The sequence below is a fragment of the Colletes gigas genome, unplaced genomic scaffold, assembly GCF_013123115.1.
Source record: "Colletes gigas isolate AHSC1104 unplaced genomic scaffold, ASM1312311v1 Colletes_gigas_Sc00016, whole genome shotgun sequence".
Taxonomy (NCBI): Eukaryota; Metazoa; Arthropoda; class Insecta; order Hymenoptera; family Colletidae; genus Colletes; species Colletes gigas.
Window position 1 is genome coordinate 3651221 of NW_025106645.1, and position 16837 is coordinate 3668057.

The 16837-nt window shown below is 41.6% G+C and overlaps 1 protein-coding gene across 1 annotated transcript in view; it reads right to left on the reverse strand.

Annotated features, from left to right (window-relative positions):
• The window catches only part of LOC122400154 (hemicentin-1-like), a 110167-nt gene that overhangs the window by 73114 nt on the left and 20216 nt on the right, over window positions 1-16837 (reverse strand). Inside the window, exon 2 of the mRNA XM_043401448.1 lies at window positions 7935-8113. Coding sequence (XP_043257383.1) covers window positions 7935-8113 — 179 coding nt within the window. The remainder of the gene's footprint in view (window positions 1-7934; window positions 8114-16837) is intronic.

Sequence of the window (16837 nt, forward strand, 5' to 3'; positions counted from 1 at the left end):
AGCTTTGGAATTTTAATTACATAGAGGCGGCTTCAAGAAGGAGGCAAAGGACGGGGGAAGCTTTTTTCATTAAGATTACACTCGACCAAGTGCGCCCTCTCTTTCTCTCTCTAAACAAAATGTTCGTTTTCCTGTTATGTCGAGGCAAGACGGGAACGGTCGGTGAGAATGAAACAAAGTACACAAGGCGAGAGAAAAGGGCAGGCGGTAGAAGAAGAAAAGAACGGAGAATGCACGCGTATAAAACAGAGGGCGAGTAGCTGGGTATTTCAAAGATGAGAGACCACTTTGCGCTCAGAAGGAACTCCTTTACTTTCACGGCTTACTAAATGCACGAGGTATGCTCGAAGGAGGAACCAGGCATCCGGGGCAAAGAATAAGAGGAAAAAAGAAAACCGCGGCAAGAATGAATGGAAAAAGGGGAGGAAAGTGGTAGAAATGGGTCTCTTCTGTCCAAAACCAGCGACGATTCCACGCTTTCCCTGTCGGGAAGATTTATATGCAGCGCCGTGCGGCCTATCTAACCGCGAAACTGCGTAATTAAATTAGCGATACGTCGTGTAATTCGGTAATTAACGGCCCACAGCCTGGCATCGATAGATCAACGTGGAATCGTCGGAAGAACAGAAGGGGGCTCGGAATTAAAATTATTTGAAAACAGTTACCAAATGATTTGATCTCCAAATGATCGATAATTTTAATTTCAATGACGCGCAACAACAGAATAATACAAGACATATTTACACCAAAATAATTCACAATAAATAGACACAAATATGGAGATTCCTATATTAAATTATATTCGTCAAAGATAGCAAATAAACAACGGACCTTTTGTCCTACGACATAATTACGGACTGAAGGAATAAAACATTGCATCCAACTCACCAATCGTTGAGTATGGCGAAAAAATCAGCGACGAAATTGTCTAAGCAGTTTTCCTCGATTCGGGGTTGCAAACACGAGATATAAAAAAACTGCAGAAAATAAGAAAAAAATTTTGTCTATCGTAAAAATTATAGATATTTCATAATTTAATATGAAAGACTCTACGCCCGAAACTGAGCACAGGTTCTTGATAATTTAGAAAATTTTTAACTGGTAACAAAATTTGAAAATATCATTTTCTTTCTAAACGTGCATAGAATAAAGTAGTAGGATGGTACTTACATTTCTTTCTCATAGATTTTCGCCCAATATTCCTTTTCAACGATGCACTGACTCTAGTATCGGTAACAAATAATTTTTATTTAGAATAGAAAAAGTTGTAAAAAGTATAAAAAAAATATGAGAGCATAGTAAATTAACACGGCCGAAAATCAAAATCGGCGAACAAATAACTTTACTGTCGCGATTTATAAAGCATATTCCAGTCCGTAATTATGTCTTAAAACAAGAGATTTGTGGCGTCGCTTCCCATGCTCGCCACCAGAGGGGTCGCATTCTCACAAGCGCTCGACCGACCCTACGATTCTCACGAGTTCCTAACCGCAACAAAGCAGCGCCACAGATTGATTCATATTTGTGTCTATTTATTATTAAAGTTGCTACCTTATATAGTATTTTGTTAATTCCTGAAAATTTAGAATAAATAATGTATAGTTTCATAAATATTTTAAATTCATTAAAACCATCGAAGTTTGCTCCCAATGATTGTTTATAATTTGATATGTAAAAACCTTGCAATAAAGAGTCGAAGTTATTCGCGTTAGTTTTGAATCGGAACACGGAAACAGCGCGGAGCTCGATTTTACGTGTACGTGTTTTGTTCGTCGCGCCGGAGAATACGTTTTTGTCATTTTTTCACCGATAACGCGAAGTATTTTCATCGGTATACTGGATGCAATTGAACAGTTCCAAACCTTTTCATCGCGTGCTGAAAGAATTTGAAAATTGTACTGAATTGTCCACCCCAAAGCCAGTTTAACCGGCATGATGTCAAGCCGAGCGAAATACCTTCCCTCGGAACGACATTGTAAATTTTTGGCCCCCGAATTATTCCACAACTACTCGGAACGGAATTAAAGTACAATTGTACTGCAATGTAACTTTTTCCATGCTGCATTGCTTCCCATTATTATTTGCATTAATTTGTAATGGTCGAGTTTTCGTAAGAAGGTTTTTAATTGCATTCCCATATATCGCGTATGCGCAAATTATCGTCTTTGAGAAGGATTTCTGGCGATAGTTGCATGGATTTAGTCAATAAATACAGTGAATATGATTTAAAGGTTACGTATGCAAAGTTTAAGAGTTATCGCCCAGAATGGAATTATTATCGAAAATTCATTCAAATTTATTCCACGTTGTTCGTCGTTTATTTAATGCAGGGTCAAATTAATGTCCCCTCTTGAAAAATTCAGAAGTCTTCCCCTTTAGAGAGTCCCGTGCTTTATTGCTGGATCGTAAAAATATAGAGGAACCATTCTCCCAGCAGATTCTCCTTTATGCGAAATTATGATGTAACAATACACATCGAGAATTTTGTTTGCAAATTGAAATTGGAACAGCTCCAACAATAGAGATTTCCCTCGAGGCGGAACGAGAGTTACCATCGCGTTTTGTAGAATTTTTAAAACTATAAATCCATGGGGTCAAAATTGGTGCATTTTTATTGAATACCAGTTAGTTTAGGTCGAAGCACCAGGAAACGTCCAAAATTTCGATCGACCGCATGTTTTTCAAGAGGACACGCGTTACAATTTTTTTTACTTGCCTCTTCGCGCCTAATTCATTTCAAATTTCGATAAAATATCAAATTCTTCGTAAGAAAACATATCATATATGATTCGAAGTTAATAGTTACCGAGATTAAAATAATTTATCTTGTTGGCAAACGCGATCAGTCAACGTGACTGTCAACATAATTAATAGATCAACTTTGTTCACGGAGCTGGATGATGTTTGTAAACACAGTGTTTGCTAGATGAAGAGACAAGGTTCTCGATCGCTCATAGGCTAATTATGCGCATACATTAACTGTAATGTAAAACAGTTTTTTATCTTAACGACTTTATTCGTCAAACAAAGACCGAGGAAAACAATGCACTAGAGAAAGTGTACTAAACAGAGTTTTCTTCTACGAATTAGCCACGAAATTATGTCCGCGTGTTTTGGAAGACCCTGACATAGACCCAACAAGATCTGTAACCTTACGTTGCACAACGCAAACAGGGGATCGATGACCCGTGATCCGTGAAGAAAGAAACACCGTTAACAGAACAGGGCTGATTCGTGACGAGTATTCGATTGCTCCCGGCATTTCGCGGGTGGGGAACGAGGAAAAGAAGAGGGAGGGTTCGTAAACGCGATGTATTTCCGTTCGACTGATTATCCCAGGCGGGGCACCTGGTTTTTCGGAACCGAACGAAAATTAATCGTATTTACGGCTGCCCGCCGCCGACGCCATGAATAATGCACACCCAGAATTCACGGATGTTCAATTTATGCCGTGGAAACGCAACGACAGGGCCAGGGGGTGAGGGTTTCGAGTCTTACGCGTCGGGAAATCGATCTCGTTGCGGGATAAGGCTTCTCTTTTTCGCGACGATCCATCATGACACCGCTGTTTGGCCTGTCTACCGGGTCAACAAATCACCAGTCACTTTTCGCCTGGGTTCGCGAAACTGTTCGAGCCCCGTGTCCGATTCGTTTCGTCCTTCTTCCATCGTTTCGAGCACATTAGCGAAAAAACAGGCTAGGGGTGAACTAGATGCAGTGACGATTCACGAATGGACAACGACAATTCCGAATTATTGTATCGATTCACCGCGTTAAGAGAGAGGATCATGCTGCAGGATTGCAAATGTCTATTTCTTATGTCAAATGTTTATTTCTTAATTTTACCATTTTATACGCGACGTCGATTGCGAAGTTATTAGCTGGTGTTGGCCAGATACATATTTCTACTCTATTAACGTAGAGGGACCGTGTTTTTCTAACTTCATTAATTAAATTGGTAAAAATATTTCGAATTTAGAATCCCATCAGCTTTTTCCGTGACCGACTGTATATTTTCAGAATCTGTTGGCACGTAACCCGCGCGGACAGTTGAAACGGTCTATTCGGTTCGTCGTTTAATCGATCGTTCGATAAAGAATAAATCGATAGAAACACAATACAAAAGATAACACGAAAAAAAAACAAGAGGAAACTAGTATGCTTTGTATAGAAAAAATTGGTCAAAAGCACGTCTGGGTACGTTTTCGTTCGCTGCTTGGACGAAATAAAAAACAAAAAAAATTTAGCCACCGGTATCCAGACCAATGAAATATCTAAGTTAATGAACAGGCGACACGACGTTCGTCAATATGCGCCGCGAATAAAACCCGACTTTACTGAACCATTAATTCAACGTCTGCAAATATAGTTTATTGCCTATGCGCTGAAATATGTGTAGCACACCCGAACTGTCCGAATCGACTTTCTACAGTTTCTTTAATCGTAATATCAACAGCGAGTAAATGAGAAATATTTTTAGAAGACAAAATTGTATCAGAAAAAAAAGAAATTCACGCTTTACGAATCGAAGATAAACAATTTCGGTCTTCTTGGCCAAATTGCTGATATCATAAACGTTTGAAATCGATCGACTCGTCGCAGAAAAGGCTGGAGTTTCGCATTAATTCGAAACGAGATTACGAGCACTCTCGACGCAAAGCCGAATTAACCTAACCTAATTGGAATCGACCGGTGGGCCGATAAGACCCAGCGATTAACCTTCATTTAATTTTCAAATTAACTCCAGACGATCGGCGATGAGCATTAATTTGCCCGATATTCGGTCCGCGGCAGGCGCGATTGATCGCCGTCAAGCCCGATCAAACAGCGAATCGTCGCGAATGCACGGGAGAAAAAATCAATCGTACCAATCGAGGCGATGCGACGCGACGGTCCGATCCGGACGGGAAATGTTGGAAAAATTGATAGCGTTCCATTCGACGCGTTTTCTGCGTTTGATGCTGGCTTTCAGAGGAAATTTAGAAATAACAAGTCGACGTTCGACAGGGGATAGGAAGCGATAGAGGCGAGCGCGGCGCCAAGCGATCCTTAATCTAACGAGTATCTACGAGCAAAACGAATCAAGCAGGCGGGATTATTGCCTGTACGCGACGACCCGTGGTTCCCGTCAAATGATTATGATCATCGATTAGCATAAATTTCACCCGTTTCTTTTATACCGCTTCTCTCCTCTTTTCCTTTTTCGTCTTTGGTCTCTTTCGGCTCTTTAACCGGGCGATCGATTTTCAAAACTTTTACATTCGCCGACCCGCTTGCCCCGACGATCACGCAACGCGGGGAAGATTTTATCGAGAATCGCTGAATCTGGAGAATCGTTGATTACTGCTTTCAGCTACGTTCTCCAAATTTAACCCGGCGCCGTAATCGTCCATGAACGCGAATTAAAAACGCGAATCCGCGAGGTTATTAAAAATATAGTTCCTAATACTGACACAAATGGCACTACTAATCTTGTAGTATCTCTGTCATCTTGTCTATTTTTTACCACAAACTTATATTTTTTTATTTCGGAATCATATTCTACGCAGAAAAACGCACAAACTTTGTTTGAAACATTTTTTTGCTAGTTCTATATTTCTTAATATATTTAAATACTCGTATTTGGATTGGGAACAACTGTATCTAATACGCGATTTGCATTATTTTCATTTGTGCGTGTTGCATAAATTGTTTAACAATGCGGTAAAATATACTACGTAAAATTAGTAGATTCTTTCTAGCGACCGAGAAGTCGGTCGAGCGCTTGTGAGGGCGCGACCCCTCTGGTGGCGAACATAGGAAGCAACGCCACAATATCTTAAAAAATATTGAACTTACAAAACATGTTTCAAACAAAAGTTGTGCCATTTGACTCCCCGCTTGAAACACTAAAGGACACGTGTCGGTTTGTTTCTTTTAAATCGCGTCTTCGAGATTTTGTACAATCTAAACTTAAATAGGGCAGCCTATATATTCCTTATGATACACAAGATTTCTTAAACTTTCGTAAACAATATTTCTACTTTTAAACGCTAATATAAACGTGTAATAATTTTATTTGAAGAGATGTTTCCGTGCATTTTCGAATACGATAAATGCATGTCCATTCTATACGTTCGATAGTTCCAGAGTAATTGCGATACATTCATGATTCCACTTGAAAGCACATTTACAAACATTCGATGCATTCATATCTGACGCTGTCGAAAATATAAAACAATCATTCATTTATATCGTGAATAATACAGCTGTATGTTCGAAAATGAATGGGAATTGACGGTCATCGCGATACACGCTTTCTAAAATAAAGTATTATCGAGTAAATTGTGTACAGTACCTTTCGAGTCGTTAACAAATAATTTTTGCGTGTTAAGGTTATTTGAGGATATCCTGTGTAATTGAATTTATGTTTTTATGAGTTACACCACTTGAAATGCCTGGCTTAACTCGCGTTAGTGGAAAAATAGAATATCAGTCAGTAGTTTTATTGATTCAATGTCTTAAGGACATAAAATATTTTCAAACCTCTTTTCCATTATTCTAGAGACTTTGAATAATTCTTTATCGTCTTTGTGCATCTTAAGGCTCTTCGATGCGGAAATATCTTTTGGATCCTTGCGCAAAATCATGCTATCTAAGTAGCTTTTCGTCAATCTGTCGTACATTGATAAAACCGTATCAAGGAAATTCTTCTTCCTAAGTAATCTGATATTCTTACTACTATCGAATTCTCTTCCTTTTGCGATAGCATATTCATACACGGTGCAGAAACAGCATATGACCCGAGATCTTATTTCATTCACCAGACGGAATTTTTTTAATAATTTTAGTGGCTGTCAAATCGTTAATAGATCCGTGTTGCATTAGTGTCATGGAGGAATCACTGTTGCTTCTTCGTTTTGCGAGATCGTAGAGGGATTGTTAACATACGAACGACGAATTAAGATAACAAACGGATTGCTGGAGGGGGAAAGAGAGGCACGAGGAAGATAGAGATCGCGCAGATATTTAGCCCCGAGGGGAACATGCTGATGTCTGTGTCCAAACGTTTCGTTTTGATCGATTGTCACAAGCACGCTAGGCGCACTCGAGCGCCCCAGCAAGGCATCTACATTTTCGTGCCAGGTTCTCTAATCGCGACCGTTGTATATTTATTGGACGATCGTTATTGCGGAAACGACGATTTGTCATGGAGCGGAGTATTAATTACACGGGAGTCCCCTTTGTACAGATAACGGAGGCAAAGGGCCGCGACGTCGTCGTCAGAGACGCGAGACAACCTGTTTGAATAGAAATTGGCCTTCGAAATGGGAACCGGGACTCGAGCAACTTCCTAAAATTAATTGCTACACCGTTCGTAACGCGTGTGCCGGGACGCGTGGGTGTTTCGAATCGAAATCGCGGTCCCCGTGACTCGCGGAGCACGTCTCGCGGATATCGTTGGCGAAATTACCTCGATTGCTAATAAGGATCCACTTTCTGGATGAGAAGACGGTTTTTTAAACCTTAAGGAACACGGAAAGATACACCGACGATAAATTCTCGTATTCGCGACGCGACGACGCGTGGATAAAGAACCGGAAGTTTCGGATTTTAAAAACCGCTGAGAATCTTTATTGGCGTTGGTTAACGAAACGTCGGCTCGGGGACAGTTTCAGGCTTGGAATTTTTACGCCGTACCTTTACGATGTAACTTTTCATATCGGCCATAAAACTCTGCGGTTATATAAAATATGGGCTACGGGACGAAATTTTTTACCCTCCGGAAACGTTTTTCTTTTCTTTTTTCCACCCTAGACGCCGCTCGAGCGTCGCGGTTAAACGAGACCCTGGTCGTCTCGATTCGTTTTTCTCTCACTTAAACGACGCCTCGAATTGGTAATTTCTGTTGTTTTTTTTTTTTTTCGTTTTGAAAACAAATCGTTGCGGCTTACCACTTTGTCTCCCAAATTTCGCACGCGACACGGCAGGTACACCGTCTGACCGACGAAGGCGCTGACGTTCGCCGCCGTTGGTTCGAACACCGGTGAATCCCCTTCGGCTGAGTCATTATTGGCGTCGTTCGGACGCCGTTGCGAGTTCTCCCTCGATATTTCACGAACTTGCATCGGAGCTGGAAGCAAAACAACATTTTCACGAAATTATGTTTCGACGGAAGTACCGCGTTGTTGTAATAGTTTCGAACGGAAACGTAGCGCGAATCGATACAGGCGACAGTGTGACAATATTTTTATATCGTCGGGCGAAGTTTGAAAACTAGCTTCGACAAATAGCAAATTCTGTATTAAAGATTCATTTTGAAGATCATCTTCGTTTCTAATATCTTCCAAATCCATAGTATAAACTATTGTTCTCTGAATTCACGTACCCATCCATACACATAAAGATCCACAGTCTAGTGACAATCAATGTGCAAAAATAAAAAATTTTTGAACGTTAGTAAAAGAACGTAGAAATTTTTTTTAAATACGTGTCAGTCAATTTGTTAAGAGAAGAAAATTAAATGGATTTTTAATGAGACATGGAAAACTTCTATCGGTAATTTACAGCAACTCCAATAAAACGCTTCACAATGAAAACGAACATCAATTTCATGAAATACCAGTACGCGTCAGTGATTCAGAATTTAACGGTATTTTTCATAAGCCGCATCGCAGCGGTAATTAATGTTACAGAGAAATGCATACCTTGCTAATTATACGAAATTCCACAAATATATTCAGTGCTATTAATTTCGGGACGCGAAGTAATTATTCAAAGGTTGTTAATTTCACATAAATATCCGATAATTGAATAAAATGTAAAGGAAAAAAGATCTATCGTTCGTCGATATTATACTTCGGAATGTACTCGATCCGACAAATGAAGTGACACAAATTAAACTGTACGGCCAAAAAATCAGTTAGAATAGGAGAGAAATTGGCAAAATTCATAAAATTAATCATTTTTATAATTTATACGATTCGTCGTTGTTGCGCCTCCTCAAAATTCCGACTGGCGCAACGAAATCACCATCTAGGAACGCGAAATAATCGTCCGGGGACTGAATTTTGAGAACCATCCATTTTGTTCAAAGATCCAGGCCACGATAATAGCTAGGTGGAACGCGGAACGAGAAACGTATGGTCTGACGAGACGGCGTAATTTTTCAAAAGCACGCAGCAGCACGTAAAAGGATGCTTTCGAAGGATCCCGTAATTTCTCAGTTTCTAACTGAATCGCGCCGGAAGCACGTCGTCGTGCACCATACGCGCTTCCATCTTCGGCAAAACTTGTACGCAAATTCTGGACAGGAAGCCGACACTCTGGCTGTTCTCCGCGGGGAATGGAACTCCGGTGCCTTCTGTCTGGGGCAGCCTCATCCTTAACCAGACACCCAGAATCCGAATGCATTACACCGGCAAGTAGTAAACTACTACCGGTTGAGCAAACTCGGCTCATTTCTTAAGCGGATACTTGATTATGCAACGCTCGTGTAACGACCTCCCCGCGGAGAACTAGAAATCCTTCGGCGTGGTACAACCGCCATTCTGCAACCGTGGACTGAACGCTATTTTTCGTGGTGGCTCGTCGCTTCCGTTAATCCTGGAATTTCTTCGAACAGCCGGGAACAAAGACCGTTGTTAACCCTTATCCGGACATTAAATTTAATTCTCTAAATGAATTTTTGGGCTGCGCCGCGCGGGTGGATACGAACGACCGTGTTCCCGTCAAAGTCGTAGAACTTTTAACAATGACGAGACAGAGGGAATCTTGGACGAAATTAAAGCCAAAACGTGGCGGAACGAGAGAGAAAAATACTATTTTCGACAAGCAGAAACGCGTTTAACAATCGTGCCTTTCCTCTTTGCACGGATTAATGTTTCGCGAATCTCAGGAGCGGGGTTGATATTTCTAATTAAAACTTTCTCTGTGGGGTTCGTTTCTTTCCTTTTGATTCGTTCGGTTCCTGCTGGTCATCAGGGTACGTGTAACGCGATCCCTCTCCAAGTTTCCCGAATGGCCTCGGCTCGTCGAATAGCCGTCGGTCTATTCGGAACGCTGCCTCGTTAGTATACCTTCGAACCGTCTCTCCATCATCATCAATCATCATCAGACCAAGCGACGATATCCATTGCTGGTTGACAGGGATTGATCCGGAAGGGAAGTTGGTGTAATAAAACCTAGCTTGGCTACGACTTTGCTAATACTCCGCCGCAAACCGCACCAAAGATGCAGCTTCTCTTCCTTTTGATGTTTTCGGGAACCTCCTAATCGAGAGACTGATCCGGGAACCTAAATGGAAACCTCTGCGAGCGTTTTCTGAGAACTTGGTAATAACGAAGAGGATGTAATAGAAACAGACAGAAATTAATCAAGTATTAATCAAGTAAAAAGTGACTACGATGGAATATAAAATATCAAATGTCGTGTAATACTTTTTACGCAGTCTGATAAACAAAATTGATATATGCAATAAAGAATGCATGTTTCCATTTAACAAATTGAGTGCCGAGCTAATTTTGCATGCCTTTTCATTTCCGCCGAGCGCTCCGGGAGCGATTCGGATTATCCTCGACGTTTCTTCAAATTTATTATATTCAAATTGGCACAAAGGACGGGCGAGAGTTAATACGAGCCAGAAATGGCCGATATTCGTCGTCTAAAGGTTAACTCGAACTGGAAACGTACGAACATCAATTCTCGAAAAGCATTAAAGAACGTTATCAGACTAAATTGGATCGTCCCCGGCGGGCGAGGCGTGCGCGTCAATCAACGCAATTCGAAACGAGCGAACCGCAAGCTTTGAAAATCGCCGGAAGAAACAAAAAATATGTATGCACGCGTGTATATATGTATATATATCGGAAAGAGAATTCTAATTGCATTCTCGCATGGTCTCGTTTGCCGTTCTCCTTTTATAGGCAGCGGATCGCATATTTTCCCCGAGGTCGAAAACACAGCCGGATAAATTTAATTGGAACGGAGCCCGGGCGCGTGTGTAGCTTGACGCGGAAAGAAAGAGAGTGTAGCGGCCAGCACGAGGTGCAAAAATGGTATCGAATTATCAAACGAACCCAACCAGAACGAGCCGCTGACATCGTAACTCGCTGCGCTGACCGTTTCGCATAAACAACGTCCTCCCCAAACACAGCGGTATCCCGTTTCTACCGTTGTGCAACATTCCTCTCGCTCTCTCGCCCTCGAGTTAACGCGCCGCGAGCCAGATTCAACCCCCCCAGGGGGTCAGCTCAGAGTGCAGATAACGCCCCTATACACACCAGCACGCCTCCCGTCATACAAATGACCAACTTCTCTCTCTCTCCCCACGGTTGCCTTCCGCGCCGACCTCGCCCCTGCCACTGATAACTCTAGATTAATTGACAAAAACCACCCCGCTTCAAAATCCTCCGGCCGCTGTCGTTCCAACGAATTGGGGCTCTTTATCCCGTTCCCGTTCCCGTTCCCGTTGTACCGGGAAATAGCCTTGCAATTGAAGAGTAACAAGTTTACTGACACCGTCGTCAAGGGGACCAGGCAATCAGATTGAGCCCTTTCATAAGAGCTTATTAAAAAAAAACGGTTTTGATAGCTTAAAATGTAGGCGAATGCAAATTTTTTATTGCAATATCTTGTCAAACAACCGTGTAGCGAACACTTAAACAAATACGAATTTACCAAACTTCAAAATACTCGGAATAACCCCTGCTTTTAAATTAAATACGGAAAATGTGAAATTTATTCCAATATCTTTTTTACAAAAAATAATAAAACTTCAGTAAACCTGGAAAAATTATTTTTAGTTACGGGGGTCAATTACAATCATTTTTGGTCAATAGACATACCCTCGAAATCCTGCCCATTTTCCAGAAAAAAATTCGAGAAGGTGTGAAATTTTCGGACAAAATTAAAAAATTTCAAATCGTTCTGGAAAAATTATTTTCGGTTGCTGGGGTCAATTACAATTGTTTTTGGTGAATAGACATACCCCCGAAATCCTTCGCATTTTCGAGAAAAAAATTCAGTACGGGCGGAACTTTAAGCGTTAATAACTTTCTAACGAAGCCTCCGTCAACAAATTGGTATTCTTGATTTTCGTCTTATTTTGGCTTCTAGAATCTCCAGTTAAAGTTTTTCCACGGTTGGCCGAACACCTTGTGTAGAGTGTTTTGTTCCGGCCGCGAAGCGTTCGGTTTGACCAAGCGTCGTCCGTTTCTACTGTTTTCTAGAGCACTCGCGGGGAAAGCTCGTATACTACTCCTTCGCCGGTTTTTTCGCCGCTTTATAATATTATAAACGGTACAAGGAGGCCCCGTAGCCGGAGAATATTTTCTTTCTGTTCTCCCGCCCCTCCCAGCGCTCGCGATGCCGCGGGCTATTTTTCCTTGGGTATTTTATGGGTGGCGTCGAGGCATCATTTTTCTCTTTATTCCACACATCTGGGAAGCGTATAACGCCGCCGGGCTGGCACGGCTACGACGAACGCACGTTGAATTTCGTTTTCATTGGCATCGAAAGCCCGGCTAGACGAATTATACCGCGAATATGGCTCGCGGTCATTACGCGAGTAATTAAAACATAATAGGCGCATTGTTCGGAGCAAAAAAAGAGACTTTACAATGCGTTATGGCGCCCGCAGTGAATCCCAATGCGGGATTTCTGTAATCATCAGTTCCTTGAGCTTCGTACCATTTTCACGAACGTACGCGTGTATCTCTTCTCGCGCGACAGTTTTTTGCACGATTAACTTTTACAGATTTGCTTCGATGCGGTTGCACAAACGTGCATTAGTTTGTAGAGAATATTTTAAATTACACTGCAGTTATATTTATTTCTTAATTCTGTGATTGCAGGTGTAATTCTTTCAAGGCGTGGTCCAGACCTGACTCTTCAACAACACTGGCAAGATTAAACTTTAACAAGCATTTGAAGGTATAAATAATTGGTCTCGAAAACATTAGATAAACAAATGGAAACGGGCACATCATTACGCAAAAGCTCGACTACGATCTCGCGGAACTATGAAAGATTCATAAAAAGAAGTTTACGGGCACATTAAAGTCATTTATCGTCGCACATATCCCGCGATGCAATATTCTTTTTTTTAGCGAGGTCCAGTATGGAAAGATATAAAAAAATTCTATTGTTTCTAAACGCCTTCATCGGAATATTAAATTTTAGTAGTCCGAGCTTCATTTAATATTTGATAGTCTGATTTATAACTTCGAATATAAACATAAAATCTGCTGCAGTTTGCGCCACGTAACGGCGAACATTCGCAGAGAGCACGAAAGGGTTACAAAAATTAAGATACAATTGTGCTCGAACCACGAAAAGCCAGTGTCTTTTTGTTAAAAGACACCGATTGCACCCGATGCGTTTTTCGCGGGGGTCATATCTGAGAGCTTGGCGAATAAAGGAAACGAGTGACAGTTTAACGTCGGCGCGGTAACCGATAAAACTTTCGTCGCGGGCTGGGAAAAAGGAAGAAAAAGGGGGAAAAAGCACTCGTCTCGTTTCGCTTGCAACGTAAGGGATCCGATAAAAGGGAGACGCTCGGCAAATTTCCTCGCGGCGTTCGATAAGCAGGCCGGGCTCCGTACCCGGAATACAAATATCGCTTTCGAATGGAGCGTCGACGACGCGTACGTACGTCGGCATTAAGGCGAATTACTACGTGCTAAATCTAGCAGCGTTACGCTATCTTTCGCAGGCACTCGACTCCGGGCTGCCCGCCACCGGCAACCTCTCGAAATCTCTACCGTCTATTACGACCGGGTTTTTTTTTTCTCCACCGCGAAACGACATTTTTATTCCCCGATAGCATTATCCCCTGGTTTTCTCCCTTTACACGGGCGATCCTTGCCGCGTATTGCGTGCCTTCTTCCCTCCGTGCGCCACCCCCGCGAGCAACGCGTAGCGTGCTGCGCGCAAAACGATGACGAACGACCTCCGGAATCCGCCAGGGATGCGAGCCACAGGGGTTGAAAAGAGTTTTAACTCGGTTAACCGATATCTAAATGCACGCAGTTACTCCCGCAACCGGAAGAAAACCGGTATGGAATTTATTTACCGACCCTTTGACCCACACTACGCAAATCGATAAGTACGTACAACCGGCTGCATAAGGGATCGTACACCTACCGCGTTCGGTGTATCTATGGGGAAAAGAACAGAAACGTACAAGTGAAATCACAATAAAATATGTAGAAATTAACCTTTATGAATACGAGATAAATTGACATTTTGTAGAACTCGTAATTGGAAATACCAGGATCCTGCTTAACAGCTCTCAGTATGCGTGTTTCCTCACGATTAGTCAGTAGTTTTAGTCTTCCTTGACGAGGTTTATTTATAATGTTTTTGTATTTTTTAAATTTGTGCAATATACATATATTGTATCGTAGTTCCTTCCATTATATTTGCAATTTCTTTTTCAAATTTTCCTTTTTTCCATAATTTTACAATAACTTCACGTTCGGGCAAGGATGTTTTACATTTCTCATCCATCATTTTAGATACTTTTGCGTTCAAATCTTCCGATACATTATACTGTTCTATTTAATTTTTCATTACGTACATCAAGTACGAATTTCGTAGGATGTCAAACTTGTATTAAACAAAGATTAATTTCTGTATTTTTTATTTAAATTTTGTCTGTATTGTAGTGCCCATTGTATAGTCACTACGCCCCTTTAGGCACCTACCCCCTGTTGATTTTTCATGAAAATTAATTTTTTATTTTTAATAACTTTGGTTGGCACTGTACGAAAAAGTTGTCCAATACTTTTTTGTAGGTATCCATGAACTCTACTTCCTCCCAAAATTTCAATGAGATATATTCACCATTATAGGAGTTATGGCTGTTTGAAGATTTGGCCATTTTTATGGGGTTTTTCTCATTTTACGGGTTTAAGGAGCAAGTTCTCGAATATTTTTAGAATTTCTACATATTCTTGATTAAAATACGCGTTGATTGACTTATGAAACATTAAAATCGTCCAATCCGCTCAGAAGTTATGACATTTCAAAGATTCGCATGAAATTTAAGGGAAACATATCAATGTATGGTCAGACATTATATTTTCGGTAAGGAATTTTTTTCTCGAAAATGCGTAGAATTTCTTGGGTATGTGTAATGACCAAAAATTATTATAATCGACTCTTGCAACTGAAAATAATTTTTTTAGAACGATTTGAGAAATTTTTTTGTCGACAAATTTTAGCACCTATTTTTAAAAATTTTTTTCTCGAAAGTGGGTAGGATTTCGAGGGTTTACGTATTCACCAAAAATGATTCTAATTGACCCTCACAACCAAAAATAATGTTTCAGAATGATTTGAAATTTTTTAATTTAATTTTTTAACGAAGCCTCAGTCAAGAAATTGATATTCTTGATTTTCGTCTAATTTTGGCCTCTAGAATCCCCCATTAACATTTTTCCCAGGGGTGGCCGAACACCCTGTATATTGAAGAGAGGTTTAAGAAAGACGACCAGTCCTGTTACGGACGCGTTACGCTCAGTCTGGTAAAGACGTCGTAGTATCGTTGTAACATTAACCTACGTGTGGTTACATACCCACTCACTCGCGAATAAACATTAATAATTGTGGGGTAGATTGTCGGGTTTGTTATCTGCCCCCCTCCCAGCCCCCTTAGTACATTTTCTTTCGTTTCCCTATACATAAATCCACTGTAGACATTCGTTGACCCAAGATAACATCCGTTAACCGATTATCGTTGATGGTTTTAAATAGGGTAGATAAATTTTCTGACCCTTTCCTTCCTCTTATTCTTTCTTTACCCCTGTCACTTTTCGGAAATATATTCGCGACGATGGCTACGCAACCGGACCACCGATGCGTCGACTGCTAGAGCGACCACATTTTACGAGCTTTGAGGCGAAAATATATAATTCTCCCGGTGGCCTATCGCGACCGTAAACTTTCGTCCTCATTATTTCGAGCGGCAGAAAAGGCTCGGGGACGGGGGTGGTCCGGTTTAAGAGCGGCGAACCTTCACGCGATTCGAGGCGGACGTAAGATTAACAGCCGCTTTGCTTTGTAGCTTTACAGCCATCTCCTTTTCCTTTCGACCAGTCGATATTCGAACGGAGATTTATCCGAATCCCCGGACAGCGACAGCTGGAATTAATCCTAGAAAGGTCAAGCTCGCCTTGAATCAATATTATTCAACGATAAAAATTCGTATCGGCTGGCGAACGTTTGCTCGCCCTAAAATCATGCACGCGTAGCAAAATATCGTACGACCCCATCGTGTATCGTGTTCGAGTGGCTGTCTGGTCGACAGGGGGTTTTCAAGTCGACAACCGCTACTGTTTTTCAAGCCCCATGGAACCTGACGAGCTTGTTTTGTTCGCTGTTCCCCGGGACGCGAACTTGGAGCGATCGTGAATTCACGCCGTCGCTCGCGCCGTTTCTCGTTCGTTCGACGAACAATTCTGATCACGGAATTAGCTCTGTGTGTATGTACGGAGTGTCGATAACGTTACGGGGACAGTGTTCCTCGGGGTTGACTCTATACGTCGGTGCAACGCGAACGACCGGTGTAAAGTTGCGTTCGCGGGCGTTTTGTTTCTGAGCTACGTGTCCTGTTTCCGAAACGAAACGCGCGTGTGTCTGGTCCTGTTCGCGGACGACTGAAAAAGTATCGCGACATAACACCGAGTTAACCCTGCTTTCGTTAGCCGTCCGTTCCGTTCGCGCTACCCTCTATAATAAACCTCTTTCGCGTTTAATTTCTCGCCGTGGCGATTCAAACGGGCGGCTTTGAAAGTCGACACGACGCGCCGCGGGAACGAAAAACGAAAAGGTGGAAAAGCTCGGGGAGAAATTT